This window comes from Pempheris klunzingeri, chromosome 6, assembly GCF_042242105.1.
Source record: "Pempheris klunzingeri isolate RE-2024b chromosome 6, fPemKlu1.hap1, whole genome shotgun sequence".
Lineage (NCBI taxonomy): Eukaryota > Metazoa > Chordata > Actinopteri > Acropomatiformes > Pempheridae > Pempheris > Pempheris klunzingeri.
The window spans coordinates 5981567-6005223 of NC_092017.1; the positions used below are offsets into that span (position 1 = coordinate 5981567).

At 40.5% G+C, this 23657-nt stretch overlaps 1 protein-coding gene across 1 annotated transcript in view; it reads left to right on the plus strand.

The window, feature by feature from the left end:
* Positions 1-222: 222 nt before the first annotated feature.
* The window catches only part of rab6ba (RAB6B, member RAS oncogene family a), a 47319-nt gene continuing 23884 nt past the window's right edge, over positions 223-23657 (plus strand). Inside the window, exons 1-2 of the mRNA XM_070832263.1 lie at positions 223-329; positions 22196-22254. Coding sequence (XP_070688364.1) covers positions 260-329; positions 22196-22254 — 129 coding nt within the window. The 5' untranslated portion in view covers positions 223-259. The remainder of the gene's footprint in view (positions 330-22195; positions 22255-23657) is intronic.

Sequence of the window (23657 nt, forward strand, 5' to 3'; positions counted from 1 at the left end):
GAGAGAGAGAGAGAGAGAGGGGAGGGGGAGAAGTCTCCCTGAGCGTCACGGACCGGTGCAGCAGCAGCCGTGTGTTCCCACCACGGAGAGAGAGAGGGAGAGAGAGAGGGGGAGAGAGAGTGAGAGGGGGGCTGGACGGAAAGCAGCATCACCGCCTTTTCCATCCAGCATCTTCCCCGACCAGCAGCGAACACGAGTGGGAGCACACAAGTCCACCCAGACTGTCCTCCGGTGTCCAGAGCCCCCCCTCCTCCTCAAAATGTCCGTGGGCAGTGACTTTGGAAACCCTTTAAGAAAATTCAAACTCGTCTTTCTGGGGGAGCAAAGTGGTAAGACATGTTTTCATTCTCCAGAGAACTTCTTCCTTTTTTCTTCTTCTTTTATTTTTATTTTTTTGGTCGTGTTTCAAGTGAACCCGTTGCACCTGCTGACCAGGCAGCCAGCAAGTTGATCTTGTTTTTAGCTAGCTAGTCTGGCGTCTCTGCCGAGTTGTAGGGTTTAAAGTGGAGGAATATATTTTTAAAAAAATGTGGTCCTCACTGGTTAAATGTGTGCTGTCAGTTTGTGAGCGTGAGGGAGGGCAGGGCATTGTTTTAATCAAATTAGCAGCCTGTGAGGCTCCTCACAATGGAGGGCAGCGAGTGAATTGTAGCCTGCAGTCTTTAAGTTTAGCAGTAAAATGACAGAGGCTCTAAAAGGGCGTCAGTGTCCGCCTTGTTAAAGCGTTTAAGCTGCCTGTTAGTTTGAAACATCCCGCACTAGTTATCAGGATTCGTACAGCAAATGAGTAATGCTCGGTGACTGAGACTGGACCAGTGTGCAGCCTGATGCTGTGGATGGTACAAGTTGGTAAATATCCCTGTGTGTGTGGAGACACACCCAGGTTGTCAGTGGCGATGAGATAACTTGTGTGGCCGCAGTCCCTGCAGCTGGAGTTGTTCCTGTCTGAGGCTGAGGCTGACCAAGTTTGTGATTTTTGCATCACGACTTGTTCCTTTTGATGGTTCTTCCTACCCGTGGAGACTCATCTCTGATTGAGCTGTTTTAATCCGTGCCTCCATCTCAAGCTTTACTCACCCACACCCTCAGACATCCAAGATCCTCTCCTGTTTTTGAGGCTTCGGTGTGCCAACAGAATAGTTTTCCACGAGATTACACTGAGCTGGCTGAGACATGATTTGAATCTTTAGGTTTACTTTGTCCTTTGAACAGGGCACCGCTGTTTATGGTCCAATTCAGAGGTCTTGAGCAGCCAAATGAACCACATTAGTCATGGTTCAGTCCGTCACTAGGTCCTATTGATCATCCAGTACAGTGGGGCCTTGCCTTACATGGTAGATTGTTCCACTTTCAGCAGTGCAGCCTTCTTATTATCTAAGGAACAGTAAACATATGCTGCCTAACCCTAATCTGTACAATCAAGCACTGGGTCTATACACAGTGAGAGATTATCTCTCAACACCGAGATGCTTTAACTGAACTTAAAGGAATCCTGAGAATTGGTACTGACAACTGATGATGCCCTGCAGCGCTCATGGTTAAGACCAGTGCTGAAACAAGTCGATTAATCAACAAGAAACCACCGAGCAGCTGTTTCTATAATTGATTAATCATCATTTAAGTCAAGAAAAGCCAATCACTCTTGATTCCAGCTTCATTAATGAGAGCCTTTGCTGCTTTTCTCTGTTTTATGTCATTACGAATTGAATATCTTTGGGTTTTGGAATTAATTTTGAAGACATGAAACTGGTCTCTTGGAAGATATGATGTTATTTTTTTCCACTATTTTCACAATGATCAATTAACACAAAAATAATGGGAAAATTATCTTTAGTTGTCTCGTTAAGACAGAGCTCAGTGCATGAGGGGTTTGGTTTGCATTATGACGCACTCTTTCTCTTTTTTACCTATAAAACGTGACACTCCGCCCTGTATCTTTTCATAGTGCTGTCCTTTCTAAATCAAAGTAAATGAAATACATTATATACATAATATACAAATGTAGGCCTGTTGGTTGGCTTTACTCTTGGGCAATTTGATGATATTAAATGCCAAGCAACAAGCCAAAAGGGATTTGGCTGCACAAGCACAATATCAAGCAGTCTACTGTGTTGACAGTGAAGCTGGCTGAATGTTTTGACATTATGAGTAATGGCCAAACTCCCTTATGCTGTTAAATGTAAAGCCTTAAAAAGGATTTATAGGTTTCAGGGACATCTCTCCAACAGAGGAGTGTGTGTGTGTGTGTGTGTGTGTGTGTGTGTGTGTGTGTGTGTGTGTGTGTGTGTGTGTGTGTGTGTGTGTGTGTGTGTGTGTGTGTGTGGTTTATTTCAGGCTCTTGTAGGCCCCATTGATTACCAAGATTCATCTCTCTTTATTATCATTTAGACGCTGAATGAGCAGCTGGTAGTGAAATAAAAGGCCTGCAGGTCTTCGGGTTAGACAAAGGTTTATGGTGCTTTTTAGGCTTGCTGTCGTCTGTAATATCCAGAATAATTACTGACGTGTGTGTGTATGTCATGAACATAAATTGTCTGTAAATGACAGCCGGCTTGAATTATTAATGACGAACATTTCTTATCTATGAATAATTTCTCATCATAAAAAATACGAACCACTTAGTAATTAAATTCCATAGTGGTGCTACTTCTCGTTTTTGCACCCATTGCTAATTGCAATCTGTGTGGGGTGTCTTTCTATGGCCAAAAAACATTGATGACGACATTTAATGTGATTCTGTCAGTCTGTCCGTCCTGTTGCTATGAGACATATTTTATGCCACACACACTGAAGAATGACAAGGTGTCTTTGTGTATTGCTCTAAGGATGCACAGGATCACAGAATCAGCATTTCCTATAATTACTGCCGACATCACCACTGAATGGTGAGTTTTATATCAGCACGATAAACATTTGGCCTGCTCTAATCCTGTAGGTTTGCAGGGTTTTAGAAGGTAAGGGAGCTGTGGTTGGCCTCATTCTGTAGCGTCTTTGGTCGTTGAACTCTTAAAGCCACTGGGGACCCCACAGGTCTGTAGTCATGGGTCCCAGACAGTCTGGAGGAGTGAAGTCTGTGTCCATTATCAGTGCAAAGGGACTTTATTTGTCAACCAGCGCTCATCCAGACAGCTCCAGTGCCAGCCTTGTGTTTGATTGGGATGTCTTTGGTGGCGCTGTGTCTCTCTGACATGTCTGCTATAATTGCAGCTGGTGCCCAGGCGGGCGTGAATCCCGTCAGCCCCGTCACTATCATTTATTAATGTACACGGCTGGACTCAAGTGTGTCAGGAGGGCAGGGGCATGAGTGCAGAGGCTGTGGTGAAAACACCACTTGTTCTTTCTGGGTTGGTTCCTGTGTGCACTGAAGTCCTATAATGGTGGAAGTGTCTGAAAAATGTGTCTATAAAGGGAAAGATGGCATGATGTTCTGTTTTTCATAAAAGAATCAGCTAACGTCAGAGAAGTGGGGGCTCCAGATTAAGTGGGTGGTAGCAGGCAGAATGTTAAATGAGCTGTCAGGAAGTCTCTCCTCCTGCATACTTCTTTGGGTGTTTTCTACACTGCCTGCACAAAGGAAGCTGGCTAAAGATTTCTTTGACAAAGCTGAAGGCTTTAAGCGGGCCAATCAGCTGTTTCCAGGGCTGTGCGCCCACGCTCCCGGTGGAAACAAGTTCCAGCCTCAGAACAGTCAACCAGGTCATTGTTAGAACACCTCAGATTACTGCTCTGCATTTATTGGGTCATAGATGTTTTGCCATAGGCATGTTTCAAAGGAGCAATACTGCATGGTACTTTGTAAGAGCTAATTGTTTGGAGGTAATCCCCTGCTACATGCTTCATTTCACCTCAGACAAACAGATGGGAATACATTTGGTAGATGCATCCGCATGGCTGCCATGCGATTTTGCTCACTGAATCAAAATGCCATCTTCCATCTTTCTCTGCTCAGAGATTGCCATCGCGCAAACGAGAGCTGGCTTCAAAATACTGCTGAATCACTGGACCAATATGCTTCAAAGTAGGGTTCAGTTGGTTGTCTAATGCATCAATCACTGAGTCTCTGGGGAACAGCTTTCTGGGCAAATGAAACTCTGAGTTTTGGCTTGCCCAGGCAGGGAGCAGCCGATGCATTTCCTCACTCAGCCTGTGAAACCATAGATGCAGACATAGATACTACATATTTACACACACACACAAGCAAATAAAATGCAGCTTTTTATACAGGAATTGTACACTACACCACATACACCACTAAAGACTGGAATGTAATTTTCCAACCTTTTGCATAGAGCACAGAAAATAGTGCAGCAAAGTCATCTCTCAGTTGGATTGGACGTGTTTCTATCTGGTGATAATATTTAAGGCTTTGGCCTTCCTAAAAACTGCTTCCATGACATCATGCTTTTATAGCGTATGTGGAGCCTGTACAGTATGTGCACTGTTTCCTAGCAGAAACCAATTTAATGATGAGAATGTCTTGCTGGTGTGAATCAGAGGGTTGGAGGTGAAATGTGTTGAGAACACTGTTGTGATTTTCATGTAGGTTGGTTTGTTTTCTGTTCCAGCTCCTTGAAACTAAATGCAACAAACATAGGAAAACGACAAAAGAATCATTTCAGTAGCGGTACATTTGAGCAGATGGAAGCTTTCACTGCTGCAGTACCACACTAACTTTAGGAAATGATCATCAAATTATGCTCTTAAGCTTGGTTTAATGCTGTTTTGTACATTAAGTAGGATAATATGATGCCACACACAGGGTTTTAGAACTCCTAGAAAACAACCAAACCATGGTATTTGGAAAATAAGTCAAAAAACCTTTCCCTGTTGAGCAAGAGCCTGTAATGCTGTGTGTACAACCTCAGGTATGTGAATGGTGGAGTAGGTGAGTTTAGTTGGCTGGTTGGAGCAGAGTGGGGCAGATTTGTTGCTGTTGAACTCTCTCTCCTCACAGAGCGGCAGCCCAAACATCTTCACATTCCACTGAAACCGAATCCTGTAGTGTGGCCAGCCATCAAGCTGTGGAGTAAATAGAGTTACCAGGCCTGTAGCTAGTGGGATTTTCGTTGAATGAGAGATTGAAGACAGGCTGTCGACTTGAAGACTTGAAGATTGAAGTCTCTGGGAGTTCAGCCTACATTCATTGAGCGGCAGCTCTACTGCTGTAGCATTTGATAATCTTGCTGCGTCTAAAGATAACCGGTCCTCTCTTTCATTTCACATCCCATCACATCTTCCCGGCAAGTGTTCTTCTCCTCTGATGGATTTGGGGAAACAACTCCCCGACAGCTTTGATCTGATATCGATTGGCTCAGCTGCCCATTAAAGAGCGCAATTGATCAAAAGGCGCCAATCCTAGCAACCAGGATAGTCCTGCCCTCTATGGCTCTGGAGCGAGAACACATGCCTTGGGGCATGTGAGCTCTTTTGTTAGCCTGGCTCTCTGGGCATTTTTGTATACTAAATAGTGCCAGAAACAGGCCATAGTTGTCTCTCATCCTGTGAAATATGTCAATGTACTTAATGGATCAGCACCATGTTTTGTAAAGACGTTCACAGCTTCAGCTATACTTTGTGCTGATTGCTAAATAGAATTACTGTTTTAATTTGCTAAACTATGATTGTAAACATGATAAACATACCTGCTTAACATGTTAGCAGTGTCATTATGGGCATGTTAGCGTGCTGGTGTTAGCATGCAGCTCGAAGCAGTACAACCTCACAGAGCAGCTAGCATGGTTGAAGACTCTTGGTCTTGTTTGTACTTCCAACTCAGGATCTGCAAAAATATACTGTAGCACATAACTTGGGACAAGACTAAAACGTTAGTCTGCATGTTCTGCATATACTGCATGTTCCCTGAAGATAATTATAAAAATTGAAGTGCCTAAAAATAATATTGATGACTGTAGGTTTGTTTTTTTGAATAAACTGTAATATTTTCTGACTGGTGCTAACATCTCTGCAGGAGCTGGTCTGCAGCCAAGGAATACCAAGCAGAGCGACGGTAGCTCTATACATATGCTGCACAGCTGAGTGGGTGTGTTCCCACAGGCCCATGGGAAAGCACAGCCTCACTTATACACTCTATCCAGAATAAAACAGGACTGCAAATCAGTCTGCTGCCCATGCAGTGATGATGTAGAGAAACGGTCTGATTCAGTTCCGCCCGCCTGTGTGCCAGTGAAAAGATTTTGGAAGCAGTAACTGACAACACAGTTTTACAAAGAGCGAGAATAAAAAAAAGTGGGAGCTTGTCTTACATTACAAATGTAACTTCTCTCCCTGCTGTCTTCGTATACATTTTCAGGAACATGTTCAGGAACTCTTAAAGTACCTCACATCATTCAGCTGGAGAGGCTATTTGCAGACCATTCTATCTAAATTGTGTGTCTTAGAAATAGATTGGGCTCTTGCTTAATGTGAGATCTTTCAAAGGAGAGAGAGACAGAGAAAAGCATTTAAACATAATCCTGGTCGCTCAAACAGAACGGCTCTGTGAATGAAATCCCCGCTGTGGAGGAAGGCTGTCATTTACCCAGCATGGGATGTGACACTTCACTGAGTTCAGCAGGTCTCCATCAGTGTTTACCCTTTCCCCAGCTCCCCATATGAGCCCTCATTATGGGGCTTCTTTAACCTGAATACTCCCCCATGATATAACGTTCAGCGGCTTTTTATTTATGGATGAGTTCTGTCTATTTTTAAAATGATGTTAGTTAATGTTTTTAATCAGCACTGTTCAATGTAGAAGATGTAACTGTAAAAATATACTGTCCCATTGAGATGCCAGTGTGAGCACCATGCAGCAGGTCCTGTGGGGATTTATGGAGTGGAGGTAAGCTGAACATTCATCACTCCAGTTTACCATAGTAGGGAGTGTTTTATCTAACTCAGTGGACAAAGAAATGAATCACTACCCGAGGACTTGCAGAGTTGCTGTGGGGCTGCAGCAGTGTTGGACCACTCATGATGTCGGTGTATTCAGTGAAGGCTCTTTTTGAAAGCATTACATTTGTTTTTTGTTCTTTTTAATCAGATGCTAAGTATTTCTGTCTTTCCGTAGGCATTTATAGTGCTCATCCTGTCAGCATCCTTTGATGGACATGAAGTCATCCCCAGGCCCAGTTTCAATCTTTTTGTCTGTTTTTCTTCCTGGAACCTGAATGATTCTTTACAAGCTGATGCCTGTTTAGATGAGCACTTTGTCCCACACTCACAGGCAACCCTGTAGCTGTGCAATAATTCAGCCTTGGAGCAAAGGCAAGCCTTGATCCCAAACACAATACCAAGGGTTACAATGCTTGTTTTGTTTCTGCTGCGGAACAAAGATCTAAAGGTAAACAAGCTACATTTTATCGTGTGAGATCAGCCCTGAGTCAGCGTTTCTTGCCGGGCCCATCGTGACTTGTTGATCAAAACTATATTTTGTTAAAGACTAGTCGTTCCATGCAAATGTAGAAATGTGTGTAGCTTTTCAGAAAAACTACATTATGCTACACTTTAAGTCCCAGTCTGTAATATCTGGGATACTGACATGGGTAATTGGAATGTTTGACTTCCTCGATAGTGGAATGATCAACAACTGCTTCAGTTTGAAATCATATGCTGAAAGGAATTCGGCTTGGCTCAAAACAAACCTTACCTAGTCTGCTGCAGGCCACATTTTTGCCTTTGTCATGGCTCAAAAACTGATATCCATAGACGCACATTTTGAAACGTAGCTCCTGCAGATTAATTTCAAACTTGAATAAATCCCCTTTTTTCTGTTATTTTCGCTGCCATCTTGATGGTAAAGGAGCTGGTGTTAACAGCTGTTGTGTCAAACCTGTCCCCCTGACTGATAGTCTTTAGTAGCGGTGCCCTCTGCAGTTGGAGTTAAGTTTAGGTATGGTGTAGCAGAGATCACCTGGCAGAGATCTGCACTCTGCTGAGTGCACTTTTCTAGTTCTAAAATTGATTGATTAGATGGCTCAGAGGGTTAAATATGTGCGATTAGATGATCATGATCACACCAAATGATAAAAAAGAATCCAACCTTGTTACTGCTCCTGGTCTTTGGTCAGCATTAGCCCAGTATTGAACAGCACAGGAAATGACACCTTATGGACACCTGGATAATGACATTTCAGTTGATTAACAATACACAAAGGGTGTAAATTATTATATTGGTTACATTTATCACAGTCCTGTCTACTGTGTTTACCAAAATAGCAGCAACTTTTGCAGTAGAAGATTGATTTTCCAATCAACCAAACTACACAGATTTATCAGGCCATTTAGTAATCGGGTCTGTACACAATTTACTCCTGCTCCCAGACATAGCTCCAGGATATTTTTGTTCATGCTATGCTACAATGGAAACCTTTAGAAGTGCAATTGTCTTTTTGGTCTGTCTTATTTTCTTAATGTAGAATATTCTCAGATCTACATTGTTTAATGAAAAAGCATTTTCTCTTTCATCTTACTGTTTTGCTGCATATTGAGTCGTTAAATATCTCAAACACCTCTCTTCTATTGCAGTCTGCATTTTGAATGCACAATTAATTAGTGCTCCTTATGTGTGACTTATCGATATTAAATTTATCGATATTTAACTAGGATAATGAAAGAATTTGTTTGCCAAATAGATTTATGCATTATTTAGTTCACTCAGTACCCAGTGCCAATCCTGAGGGGTAAATGGAAAGAGTCTGAGATTGAAATGTCATGTCTGGTCCGTACTGAAGAATTCTTCAAGTTAATTCAAATGAATTAAGGATATTGGATATATTTATTGTAGCCATGTTTAATTAAAAGGCAGTGGTCTCTGGTGATGTAGAAGCAACAACCTGACAATAGAGACACTAAAAACCAATGAAAATTAATCAGTAGGCAAACATAATGAGTGTAGCACTGTGCAGATTAGGGTGCAGGTGTACAAATGTAGGGCACTTTGAAAGTATACTTGGGCTGAAATAAGGGGAACAGAGGATGTTTGAGATTGAAGATGGCATTATAATTCTTAATTGTTAAGAGTAAGAAGACACTTTTACATGTTAATTGTTACTTTCAATAATAACGAAAGCAAAGCAGATCTGGGATAAAATTTACATGTAAATTGATTTTTGCAACACAAAAATCCTGCATTAAATCATTGGGACACGACACGTTCACGGAAACACACAGCTGGATTTTTTTGAATAATCAAATCAACCGGTTGCCCTTCAGAGTAAAACACAGCATCTGCCTAGTCTGTTTCTTTTCACTGCAGCTCTCAATCCAGATTTATGGAAGTATTTCTTCTTCTTCTTCTTCAAAAAAAATGTATTTAACACTATGATGGGTAAACTTTGCAATGAATCCACAGTTCCACGGTGAGTGTATGATGTATCATTGATTCATCCAAACTGTATTCGACACTGAGAACATGGCTATATCTGATAATATCAGAAGGACAGCATCCTGTATGTCTGGCAGACTGGAAATGAAAGCAGTGTCCTCTTTCTCTGAGAGGATGCTGTTTCATTTGTCCGGCCTCCAGCTGCCCTCTGCCTTGTGAGAATGGAATCAAATTTAAACATTAAAACATCAAGTTGGTCTGCCTGAAGCCCTCTGGACTCTAACAGTAGACATATGACTTCTATCTTCTTTCTCAAGGCAATCGCACACACCATAAGAGTCATATTTTTCAAAGCTGTCACACCTTCGGGGATATATCATTGTACTGTATTTGTGTGCATGTGTGTGGTGCTATAGCTTTTAGAAACGTCAAATGCCTCATTAGACTGCAGAAGAGCTGAAATGGCTTTCTGAGTGCTTTATGTGTGCACGGGAGACTCGGCCTTTGTTGAGTTTGAAAGCATGCTCATCCATTATTCAGAAGTATTGGTAAGTGGACATGTCCTGGTAAGAGTTCATGTTGCATTTTCTTTTTTTTTTTACTGCAGGTGTATTCCATGTGACACAAATTTAAAAAAACTATTAACACTGCAGAGATTCGGTCATGTAGCCAGACAGGACATGAAGACTCTAAACTGACTGAATAAATAAAAAAATAAATATATCTTTTTGTAAATCCATAACTTCCTTTGGTTGTAATACATAGCCATGCTAGAACTGTGAGCTAAATGCTAACATTAGCACTAAACTCAAAATACAGCTCATTAATTTTGCTAGTATTTGGTCTTGGAAGCAGTGGAAGATTTTTAACAGATACTGATGAAAAGTCAAAAGTCCATCCAACAGTTCCTGAAACATTTCCCTAAAATATTTGGACATTGGTACATGGTGGTACTAGAGGAAAAATTTGAGAATCGCCAAGGTTTTACAGATTCATCATCTGGGAACCATGAATACCCACAGTGAGCTTGAGGAGACTGACGTCAGCTTTGTGAGAGGGTTGAGAATTGAGCACAGACTGTACACACCCACACATTCAGATGGGGGGTGATTTGATCGAACAAATTCAGTGGAAACACCTAACACAAACTAAAGTGCACCCTGACTGGCTCTAACTTACCACTGTAGAAATAAAGTCTCATAGTAAGCAAGTATGTAAGCATATGGATTGCATCGCCCTGAATAATTTCATGGTGCTAAAGTCGACCCACTTGACACACTGGCTGTTGGGTTTGTAGTGATGCAACTGGCATACGCAGCTGTGCGATGCTTGATTAAATGTCCTGTGGAGTGTGAGGCAGTGTGTGTCGGGAGTGCATGTGAACGTGATTCTGATCCTCAGCATTAAAAAAACAAAACAAAACACCTTTTTCATCGCAGCTTTTGCAATTTGAAAATTGCGTTCTAGTACATTGCAACGCTGGGTCGAATTTGAGTCGTTTACCACTATAAACACCTGTGTGGAAGAACCACAGCTTTATAATCTAAATGAGTTATAACCCCCTTTAATACATTTGACACACATTAAAACATGCTGAAAGGCCTTTGAAACAATGGTTTTTCTTTACCTGTAATATAGCCACAGATAGTTAAACACGATCTTACTAACCAAGGGTTGCTTGGTTTTGGCTTAAGCATTAAGACAACTTTTCGTTTATTAAAATAGTGCTAATGAGGGTTTTTACATGAAAAAAGTTTATTTTTTGTTTTTTGAGCTCTTTCTCTTGCCGTCTCACCACCATTTTTAATTCATGAGCTGCTCCATTTGTTTTGTGCACTGCTTTGTGGGACAAAAGTGTGCATCAAAATCCAGCCTTTTTATTTTATTATGCAATACGGGCTGTTTTAGGCTTACCCAACATGGTATCAATGTAAAAAGCTGGTCCGCTAATGTATAACCGAGCAATAGAGAGCTAGGATCAATAAAACCTGGCCAATGTGATATCATCATGCTAGCTTAGGTTATGAGCAAAGAAGCAGGATGCCATAGTTCACCTCCAGATCAACAACAATAGTGGGCTAGTTCTACCTTTTATTCACAAAAACAGCAAAGCACATAGCTGCAACTTATTCTAACCAGTAATGCGTTTTGCTTCTCACATAGTTCTTGGTATGTGATGATGAAGGACGGTCCTGCAGTTTGCCCGAGGCAGCCTCATATCTAACAGTTGAATTCAGAGAGCTTATCGTGGTTCCGTTCAGGGATTTGCTGGTATGAAAAATGCAAGACCTTGATTTTTGTTTTCCCCTCACTGGAGTTACATCCTGAGATACAATTTTGGCGATCTCTCGCTCTGTTACAAACAAATGAGGCTTTGAGGTGTAGCTCTCTTGAGCAAGTCACCTGACCCTCGAATTCGTGTCAAAAGTAATTGTTCTTTCTAATGCAGTTGTCAAATGATGTAAGTCAGATGGAGCCAATTCATGTTTGTGCAACATCCATCTTCAGCTGTGCTGGTCAGTTATATACCAAAGCAGAAAGTTTCATTTCAGGAAGATTTTTCACTGCTCTAAGAGTGACAGTTCCTTTTGATTTGTTAATGTAATTCCTTAACTTAGGCTGAAGGAAATTCATTTGGTGGCCATCTGCTGTTTGGCTTTCTCCTGTTGGGTTCTCTATGCCAGCTGCTGTGACTATGAATAAACAAGTACACAGATGCAGAGTCCATATCTCTCCCACTGTTCTGTATCTTCTGCGGGTCTACTTACTCAGCGAGGACAATCATAAATAACCACTTATTTCTCTCTGTTCCCTCAGTCATTGCTAAATATTAGATATCTGCCTCTCTCCAGTGTGCCGAGCTCTCATCCCGTCATCGTGCAAAGACAAGGCATGACACGCACAGTTTTATTTTTATCCCTCTGCTTGTGAGTGGGAGTTGGGCCCATGCAGAAAGCACTGCCATGCTCTGATTGGCTGCTGAGTCCTCCAGGGTATTCCATGATGCCTTCTGCCAAGTGACCAGCAGTGGTTTTACCTGGCTGCCTGGCACCAAGCTTCAGGGCTGGATGGACAACTTTGTTTATTATTCAGCTTTATAGAGCTCAGCAGGAGGAGGTTTATTATACTGTGTGTGTGTGTGTGTGTGTGTGTGTGTGTGTGTGTGTGTGCTTTGTCTGGCCCATAGTTAATGGCAAGGATGTTCACACATAACTTATCAACACTTGATCTATAGCATCAGCCATAGTAGCTTTTTAAGTCCTTGCAAATGCAAAACTGCAAATGTTTGCAGAACTATTTTTTTTTTTATGGGAAAGAAACTTCCTCTTCTCAATGTGTCTTTGGAAAAAGTTTTAAAGAGGTTAATTTCAGTCTGCGGTTAAAACAACACATTTGCACACATATACACTATAATGCTCTGATAATGCTGAAAAAGACCAAGGTCTTGATTTTGTGATTAAATGTGTTTAAATTTCTCTATTTCAAAGGAACCTCATTTCAGTCTCTTCCATTCAGTACAATTATCTACAGTTATTGTGATATCTTGTAGGGATTTATCAAGTTATAGGATATTTGTTACACATTTTTTAGTCATTGATTGTTTATTTGTGAGAGAGGTGGTGAGAGAGTCCTTAACTAACTCATTTTATGGTTGCATAGTTCACAAATGGCAGGAGGGAGGCAGAGCTTAATGCTAGCCCAACTGTGTTGAGCCTTTAACATGCCGTAAAATTACATTTTGAGCTCTTAAGAGATGCCTTGATGAGGCGTCTGCTGACTGTGCCCAGCACAAGTCCTGGTGGTGAAAGTGCAGGTTGTGCAGCAGCAGGTGCTCAGTTCTCTCCGTTAATTGGCCCTCATGTTGCTCACTCACTCTGCAAAGTCTTTGAAGCATCACACCAAGTAGAGACTTCATTAAAACCAAGGTTATAATTGGAAGCCCACTACGCAGGAATCCCCTCTCTGTGTTACTGTTTATGAAGCTGTCTTTAAGGTGACTTCATAATGGATAGCTTTCTTAATGTGGTTTTATATAATCAACAGGGATAGTGCGATGAGTTGTTACATGTTGATTTCCTGCGCTGTGTAGAGAGGTGCATGAAGGCTGTAAATAATATAAAGTGTTTTAAGTAAACAGTCTAGTTTGACAACATATTAAAGTAAGTCAGTACATTTTATTTATACAGTAACCTGGAATCTATTTAAAGGAGGTCAGTTTACTCAACATGGAGACTACTACTTAGCCTGTGAAACAGAATAATGTCTGAGAAAATAACCCTGATTATGACATTTGTTATTTGCTTGTTAGCTTAGTTCAGTCACTAATGGGACAGTAAGTTTACACAGCACAAAATTTGCATGTCCACCAAAGTGCAAGTGCATGTTTTGAACAGATGTCTACTAAGATTAGCCAGTCCCATCAGACCAGGCTGTCTATTCCCATGCCAGCATGTGGACGGCAGCTAACCGCAGGTCTAAATGGAAGATGGTGTCATCAAGTTCACATACAGTAGGTGCTGCGCAAGGATGTTAAAGATTTAAATGCCTTATGTAACCTCATGAATTCATCCTCTCTAACCCCAACTGCAGCTACATAACAGAAACGAATAACTCCTTTAAAGCTGCTGCCACCATCTGTGGAAAGCTATATATACCCATGGTAACCGAAAGTCATGACAAAACTTTTCACTTCTCCAAAAAGACGATAATGAAGGCTTGCAGCAAAGGCCAGTAAAACTGAAAATCAATCATGTCGATAAGGGCAGGGCTCCTAATCAGGACTTTATCAAGAAATCACGTTGAACAAAGCAGCATCCCAACCCTCCACAGTCCAGACAGTCACTAATTAGCATAACATAAGAGAAGCACATTAGCGTATTCATTTTGAGGTCTCCCTTTGAGTCCTGTTGCAGATCAGGACATGATGAGCTGATCTGAAAACAAGCCCACTGGGTCTTTATTAACAGTCACAGGTTAGCTGGGCTGGTGAGAGCCGTCTGTCTGGAGGAATTAGGCTGCTGTTGTCAGAAGACATGTTGTGAATGATTGACAGCTTTCTACTGTTATCAAGGAGGCCATTTGCACCAGAGGAACTTTGCACTCGTAATCCACTTCAGTTAGAGTGTGACAGTAATCAATAGGTGCCAGACACTGAGGAAAAAGCTACTCTGAATAGCCTAAATGTCAAGATGAGACACTTGAACAGATGGCGTGGAACCTGTGGGTGAATTTGTCAAACACAAAACGTCATTGCTTTCACACCGAAGGGAATATGTACAATCCTGTATGTTACACAGTGTAACACCAAACCACTTGACCTTTTCTACATCCTTTTTCATATTTGTGATAAGTACTCACGGATCCTCCATTTGTGGACGTAGGACGTAGTTTTGTGTACAAACAATCATTAAACAGATGACTAGTAATTTCTAACACTTGTTTGTCATTACATGATTAGTTTTGCTTACGGTTTGTCATTGGCTCATAGCCAGGTGGTTTAGATTAGATTTTAGGTTTAGATTATAGCTGAACTTGTAGATCAACATTGTCCGTCCTTTTAAAATTGAATAAGCTATAGTTTCCTCTGCAAATGCACTGCCTTGTGAAAACACACCTCTATTACGACCTGAATGAAAAGAGGTTAATGCTATGTTATCTCTACCTTTGCTTTTATGTCTGACTAAAGCTACTAATCATTTGAATCCCATCATAATCTCTAAAATAGTGTTCAGTGTTAATGGCAAAGAGGATGAAAAGCTTATGAGGGGGAAATGTTCTGAAACGCAGAGCTAATTCTGAAATGTAATCAAAAATCTGCCTTGTTAATCATTTCTTTTTAGCCAGACAGAAAATTCAGCCATGAGCGTAACTAAGCTTCCTGCCTCCACCCCTGTAATTGAAATCACACAAACAGACCTGGAGTGATGCAGTTCCAATGTTGAATACCCTGGGGTAGAAGGTAGCACACGGGCACATCTTCAAGGACAATGTGACTAATCTCAGTTTCACCCGTTTATTCTGGCCATGTGAATGGACATGCTATCATATTGTCCTAGTAGCCATCATTAGAGCATGGAGGATGTTATATTATATACAGGCCCCCTCTGGCTGGAGGAGTCACATGCTCAAGTCTAATAAAGCACAGAGTGACTGGAGATCCATGGTTGGCTTCATGATAGTGTTTAGCTCTGGCATATTTCATGTTCTGTGTGAATGGATGTTTTATGTCCTGAGATTCATTGTTTGATTCTTTTGTTCGCGTTTGTCCAACACATGCTCGTCTACCAGGGCATGTAAGCACACAGATTACTTATGTTGAGATGGAATTCACGAATAGTTTGATAAAAAAAAACGTCTTACCAGCGTGTCTTTGAGTGAAAAACTTGACATCAGCGGTGTTGTTACAATGCCTGCCTTTTCAGCATCTGAAGTTTCCTTTTAAGAGAAGCCAAGTGTGATTAGGTTTGGTGAGTTGAAAAGTACAGGTGTACAAGGTTGGCTCTGATTGTTGGAGGTGTCATTGGAATGATAGGAGGGGGGTACTTATGGTGAACTGAGTAAAGAGGGGGTCTGTGCTTACAATGTTCCAGTGTTTGTTAATTATGTTCAGGAGTTTCTGGTGACAGTGACTGAATTCAGTTGTGAAGGTTATTCTCTTCTTTTTTTCAGAGTTGACACAAGGTTTAAGCAATGCAGACGTTGAGGATGTTAAAGTGTCGTAGACTTTGTCTATTATAGGTGGATGGTAATTAATTAATCAGCCTTGCATTTGAATTCATTCACTTCTGAGTAATTTCTCCTTAGTCATAGAAACTGAAACTGTCCCTTAGGTATGTTTTGTTTCAAATAATTTGGGTGGTTGATGCTATGATGGAGGAGACTATTGTGTTCAGTGGGCTTCCTATATATCGAGGTATGAATGCTTCTGTTGTGATGTTGAGAGACGATAAAATCCAAAAAAGTTAATTGTGCTGAGGGTATATTCCATTGTTGATGTCAGACAACGTATACTTGAGTTCTTCCATCGTGCCACTATAAAAATATCAAGACATCATCTAAAAAACCTTTTCCACGGTCGTATCTTTGTTCTGAATTCATTCTGGTTGGTGTTGGTGTTGTAGATAACCTCATGCACCCAGTGTGCCACCACCAGGCATGCATATGCTCGAGCAGCAGCCATGCCTGTAGTAGCGGTCCTCCAATCTAAAATAATACTTTGTTAAAACCAGGTTAAGCATCTCAGGTAACAGTTCATTGAGGAGGTAGACTCTAGGGGTCTCTTTTAGAGATTGAGGTTAAGCCTTCATCATTTGGGATGGACATATGAAAGCTTTCTACATCTGTTAGTGTTGTACAGTTGTCTACAATGCAGTTATCAAGGAAAATAAGGCATGGATATTACCAGGTTTTTTAGAAAAAGGTCCATAAACTTTGGTAGAGAAAACTGTATGGACTGTATGCCCGAGACAGTGGGTCTTAGTTGTAGGTTGTTTGCATCTTTGTGCATTTTTGAGTCCTGGCATAGTGTAGAAAAGGCCCCAAAGTTACAGGATAGTGTTATAAATCACCATTGCCATATTGTGCTTATGTGTTTAATGTACTGTTATGTATCTGTTTTATTGAGTGGCGGTAATTCTTTCAGGAGAGCAAACTCAGGCGCTGGTGTTATCTTGTAGCTAACGCCACACAGTCAGCAGGCAGAGAGCTTCAGTGGGTTTATCAAGTGACGCCTGGCCTGTGCTATAAATTTAGGTACAAGTAATATGCGTGTGTGAATGAAAGAGAGTGAGTATTTTGATAACTTCTGTTGGCCACTTTGTATGAGAATTCAGGGCCAGCACGTCAGATAGAAGGTTTTTCACAATAAAAGCATCATGCCAGTTCGGGAGCGGGAGGAATTTAACATGCATTATAAATAACTGGAAGTGTTATGTCAATGTTATTTGTTTGTTGGGTAAGGTTATGCATATTCATGCTTATGAGTGAAAGCAATGTGTGCATATGTTTTTCTTTATTTCAGTCGTATTTGTTTTCCTTCCTCTTAAAGAACTACACACTTCTAAACATCCAGCTGTTATTGCTACTGGAATAGCTGTATCTGTGAAGAAGAAGACATAAACAGCAAATCAACCCTCTCTGAGCTCTTTCTTTCGTACTTTGGACTATTTGGCCTCAAATGGTGTTCTGCCCAACACACCGTGTGAATCTAGTGGCAAACACAGATCTTGCTCCAGACTGAACACACTTAACGTAACTTCACCACAGATAGTGTTCTTAGATCCAATATGTTTGTATGCATGTTTGAGAAGACTGTCAATTCAATTATTATTAAATAAGTTTGTCATTTTATTTGTTTTTGAGCCCCTTGTAGGACACTTCCACGTGAAAAAGCATCTTGGCCTGATAATAAATACAATACCCCCTATCTTGTCTGCAGCTTATGATTTTTGAATGTTCTTTAACTTTGTCAAAGCTTGGTGCTTAGCCTTGTTGAGGTTATGATGGTCCCCTGTCTTCCCTAATCATTTCATCCATGTCATGTTCTATTAATTTGCCAAAATTGGTGATGATTGGACTTTAATTTGTAGTGGACATCAAAGGTGAAGGTCTGGTAACTTTGAGGTGCAAATGAGAGGCATCTTGGTGTAACCTGGGTTTTTTTTAGGGCACAAAGAAATTCTTCAGGTGCTACTGCTTCATTAAGTTAAATTTATATTGAATTTTGAGATTGAATTGAATTGGTTTGTTCTAGAGAAAAACAAACCTTTAGTCAATAGAGGTGAACCTGTAGTGTGAAGATTCTTAAATGAATTAAATACCACACTCAGTTCAGCCTTTTTAAGATTATGAGAATATTGCAGGTTGAATTGGGATGTAAAGGGACACGGTGATGTTTCCCTGTAGCGCTTTGGTCTGACATCTCAGTCATGTAATTTAAAGTGCTCATTATACTGCTTTAAACATTGGTCCATGCAACATTAAAGTGTGCTAGTGTCCCTCTTTAAGGTGTGAATCTTGTATTCTCCTCAGATTTTGTTCATGCTGTACTCTTCCAGATACTTAAGTTGGAGGAAGAGATGAGGACATGCTGTCTGTCTCTGAGGTTTGAAGCTTTCAGCAGTGACTGAGAGGCACAGAGAGTGCTGTCTCATGTTGCTTAGTGGTCGAGGAGGATGAGTCAGCAGCAAGGACGTAGGATTAGACTCTCCATCCCATTGTTCTGCACTCTTATAACCACTGGCGCGAAGACATGCTGTGCCGAACTAATATTCAGGGTGAAAAATAGCAATTAAACCGCATACTATAACATCAATATTGTATTGAATGGTGAATGCATTCATTTGGTGTTTTTATCCAAAATCCTTCACAGTTTCGCTTCTAATGCACCCACACACACACACACACACACACACACACACACACTAATGGCAGCATCCAGGTGCTGGCCTGACCATCTGGGACAATTTGGGTTCAGTGTCTTGTCCAAGAATTGGTGAATGAACCGCCCTGCCTCTTGAGCTGCTCGTGCGTAGGGATCCAACTATCGATGAGTTTCATTACCTAGATTAATTTCTATGAAGTGTCAAAAGGTAATGATCATTCTATATGGCCAGTTTATACTTCAATAGGTATTCACTTTAAAGATAGAAAAGCAGCTGCTTTTCACATTTGAGCAGCTTCATTCAGGGAAAGTTTGATCCCTTTGGATCCTTGGTTACTCAGTGTACATCCACAATAACCCGGTTACATTTTTGAAGGTATCTTATTCTCTGCGTTACAGGCCTCTGTCCACATAAAACCTCCAAAACTGATCATTACCAAAATGGCCTCCAGGGTTGTATAACTCTCAGAAGGCCAACTTGGTGTTTCAGTGTGAACAAGGTAAACTGAGCTTTTGCAAAGCAGTGACGTAAAGTAGCCCTGTGGGGGTCAGACGCTGTTTGCCAGTAAAGACAAGAAGACAACTAGTTGACTTCAATTTTCTCTTTGATCATTCATTTTAGTCATCGTACAGCACAGCTGTTGTCATTAACTTGTATTTTTTGTCAGACAATGTTCCGACCATGAAATGGGCTGTCGTTCCCACTTCTTACCAGATGTTGGCTGTGATGCGCATTTTAAATTGTTTACTTAAAAGAGGTCAAAAAAGAAGAGATTCAGCCTTTTTTTCAGCCAAGTGTTTCTCTGTGGACAGAGATCTCTACTAAACTAACTTGGAAACACTGATGTGGATGCAAACACATTTTGAAAAATTCACATGCCGACGTAGTCTTAGACATACCACTGAGAATTTGTGAGAATTTTAACAATGGGTCCTTGATTTTAAACCGTGGTAGTCTAAGCCCCCAGGAGGTGCACCAAGCTTTGAAGCCAATTTGACATGGTGGCCAAACCGTGTAATTACAGCAGTGGTGTTTCATGATTCCATTGGGCCCGAAAAGCCAGACTAACATTGTGAAACAGACGTCTGTAAATCAGCGAATGCATTTTTTTTAGCCTCACAACCCCCGTGAAATGACTCATTTCACCATCAGAATTTGGTTAATATACATGTTCCTTTTTTCATGCTGCCAAGTGAGTCTAATCATTAGGTCTTTTGTAGATGTAATTTTGCCTAAAACATACAGGGCTACAGACTACAAACTTTCTCAGTACAGTTCAGAGTTTTAATTCCAAATAGACCATGACTGAGTCAGTAGAAGATGCTGATATCTGTCTTAAGTAGGACAGCTCACAAGCTAAGTAAGCTTGATGATGTATTGATAAATTAGCATGGGATCATTAGCATAATCAGTAGCTGTGCATCAGATCCTGCCTTGCAGATATGGAAACCAAGTGACGGCACAGACACATGTAGCCTAATTAATCTGCCTGATTAGAAGTCTTTCTGTAAACTGGTTGCCCTCTTGATGAACTGTGAATTAAAGACAGATTGTGTTTTGTGAGTGAGCCTGTGCTTGCAAATGTTGAGGATGCCAATGCATGTCTCTCACATGAATAATGAATCTAAATTTCAAAAATGTTTGGTAACAACAGATCAAAAAGATGTTGTTGAGGGAGGAGGGTATATGAGGATGAGTAGGTTTAGGTCTACCAGTCAAAAGTCAATAAGGTGAAATGTCAGTAAACTGTATGGTAGTCTGCACCATCCAGAGGCTGGCCAGTGCTCACTGGCAGATTAGACTTAAAATTTAGCATTTTGGATCCATTCCTCTGGAGTTAGAAGGATAAAAGATACTGGCTCTCAGCCAACTGTCTGCACTGCTGCTAAATGGGTATAAGAAGAGGATGTGATTGATTTCTTGCTGGCTTCCCCATTTGCTGTGCTCCAGTCCCCTTCATTAGTAAAACCACGGAGGATAAAAAAAAATCAGGATCACCATCTATATACATCATCTATCAATGAGTCAACCATGTCTCAGCAGCCATCTTCTCTATAAGTGATTAATTTAGGTATATCAGGCCTCTTGCTCCTGAAATGATGAATTATTTATTGAATTGATGTGAAATTAGTTGGCTGTTTTCCAGTCATTTATCAGTCACGTACCATAATGATTCTTGCCAGTTTGGTTTAGTATCATTTTCACACAGAGCAAAGAATCAGCTCTAATGGTTGGCAACCTTTAGGTACATAGTAAGAGCTCTTCTTGTGTATCCACTGTAACAACAATTTGTACAAAATGGTTTTTCCCTGAGCAGGCATTAAGGAGCACAATGAATCAGTTGTCCCTGGAGCTTCACCTTAATATTAATATTATTGTCATTGTTGTTGGAATAAATGCTGAATGAATTAATACATTTTCTTATCTGGGGAATGCAATGGAGTTATTGTTTGCAATGCAGAGACATTGATCAGGGGAATCAATAATGTTGGAAACTATAGTTTGCAACAAATGGTTGATTCTCATTAACACTGTGCTCTGAAAAAACATGTTTCTCATCATAAACACATTATTTTGCTTGAAGATACAATCCAGAGTTTTGATTTTGCTCATACAGTGTCCCTGTTTAGACTGGGGGATTATCAGTAAGTAATATTGTGTTTTTAAAAAACTTTTAGGTTTGGCGTAATACACAAAAACTAAGCTGATCTGCTTCAGCAGGACTGTGAGGGTATGGTTTGATCAGATTTGATTGACAGTGCTGGCAACGTAGGCACCCTCACACACGTTGTTTCAAATATTGCTACACTGTGATTGGTGCTTGGACATGACATCACATGTTCACAGCTGTAAACATGTGATGTCATGCCCCACCCCCTTAAAACTGGTGAGAAAAGCATGGATGCAAGCAGAAATCATTAGGAATAACTAAAAAAATAGAATATCAACAGAAAACGGTGTGTGCATGTAGAAGCCCATCGCTCCTAGTGTGAATATGATTTAGAATATAGGTTTTTTCGGGTCTTAAGAGCCAACCACATGTTATTGTATTTGACTCAATAAATTGATGTGTTGGCTTGGCAATCGGTTTCAATGCTATGCAGTTGACAGATAGCAGTAAATATCAGCAAAACTGATTGAACCCCTCAGATGATGGTCTCCTCAGGTTTCCTGTCTTTCCATGAAAATTATTTGGCATCTTTACATCTCATTACCCCGTTCTACCCATTAAATATACAATATATTAAATTGGCGATGTATGTGTTCTGGGAACACACATAATGCCAGTAGTGGCAGCAGCACCGTAATTACGTGTGGACCTGATGCCACTGCTGACCTCCTGGTCACCCCCACACACCGTAATGAGCTCCCTGGGCAGCCGTGACAGCCTTGGCAGAAACCATAACCACCAATGTGGCTGTTATGTTTATAGGAAGACAAAGCCTCTTGTCTCTCATTTAACTCGCTCTGTCTTTTTCTTCTCTTGCAGTTGGAAAGACGTCTCTGATCACACGGTTCATGTACGACAGCTTTGACAACACGTATCAGGTAGGTGCTACGGCAGGCACCAAGAGTGAATGTTTTGTCTGTAGTGATCATTTTTGTCTTTATTGATCAGTCACACTGGTCTGTGTGCCTCTCTTTCAATAGTGAAACATACAACCGTACAAAAACCAAAGACATTGATGAAATATGAAATCATTAATTCACCAGCAATAACTATTTGTGTGTGTGTGTAAAAGGAGAAGTTATCGCCAACATGGATGTTTAAAACAGACATCTTTGAACTGAACAACATCAAGAGCACTGTGGGCCCTCAGGGGATCACTTTCCCTAACCCTGTTCTCCAAAGCAGCCTCATCTCACTCCAACTAAAAACAGCATATTGCTTGTGCAGCTACAGCTCATATAGAGGCCTTTGCAGGCATCAGCAACACACAAAGGACCCTTAAATATAACCTGCAGTATTATTGCTTTATAAATAAAAAAAGTAGCTACTTATATAGTAATAAAAAAGGAATTAAAAATAAATCTCACAAAGCTATTTCCGCCCTCCTTCTCATGTAGTTTAGCGTGTGTGTGTGTGTGTGTGTGTGTGTGTGTGTCTTTTCACTCACTCAAGCTCTTTATTGAGGGAATGTACTGTGTTATGAGCCTGTACAATATGTGAAAAAAACGTAAGCAGATTAGCCTAAAAAACACTGAACTACTATCTGTATATTTGAACACTGAGCATGTACAAAACTTAGGTTGGTTTTGTTTTGTGAAACTTCAGGTAAGAAATCAAACTGAATTTGCCACTGAATATAATATAAATATAAATATATATATACATACATACATACACACACACACACACACATATATATATATACACACACACACACACACACACACATATACATACATACATACATACATACATATATATATATATATACACACACACACACACACACACACATATACATACATACATACATATATTGTATACTCCATCTGACTCCTGGCTAACGCTAGCTCTTCCATCTTGTTTCTCACGTTGCCCATAGTAATATATATATATATAAAATAATTTATCATCTGCTAATAACATAACCAGTTTACCAGTCAGTGCAACTATTTTATGATGTTACACTCGTCAAACTCTATGCTCCAGCTGTTGACTTAATACATTAAGTTACAATGGAAGATTTCTACCTTTTAAAGATAACTCATTTTTCAAGCAATTATGTCAAATCTTAAAATGTGACTATTTTCTGTCACTCTGTCAATATAAGAAATATATGAAAACTTATTGTGATTGTCATCTTCACTATTTTTTAATATGTAATCATAATTCATACAGTGCATTCATAATGTGTACATTAGGACAGATGGGTCCATAGAAGCTCAGCGGCCTGACTTGGCAATAAATGAGGTCTCTTTTTGACCAAAACCTGAACCTCACC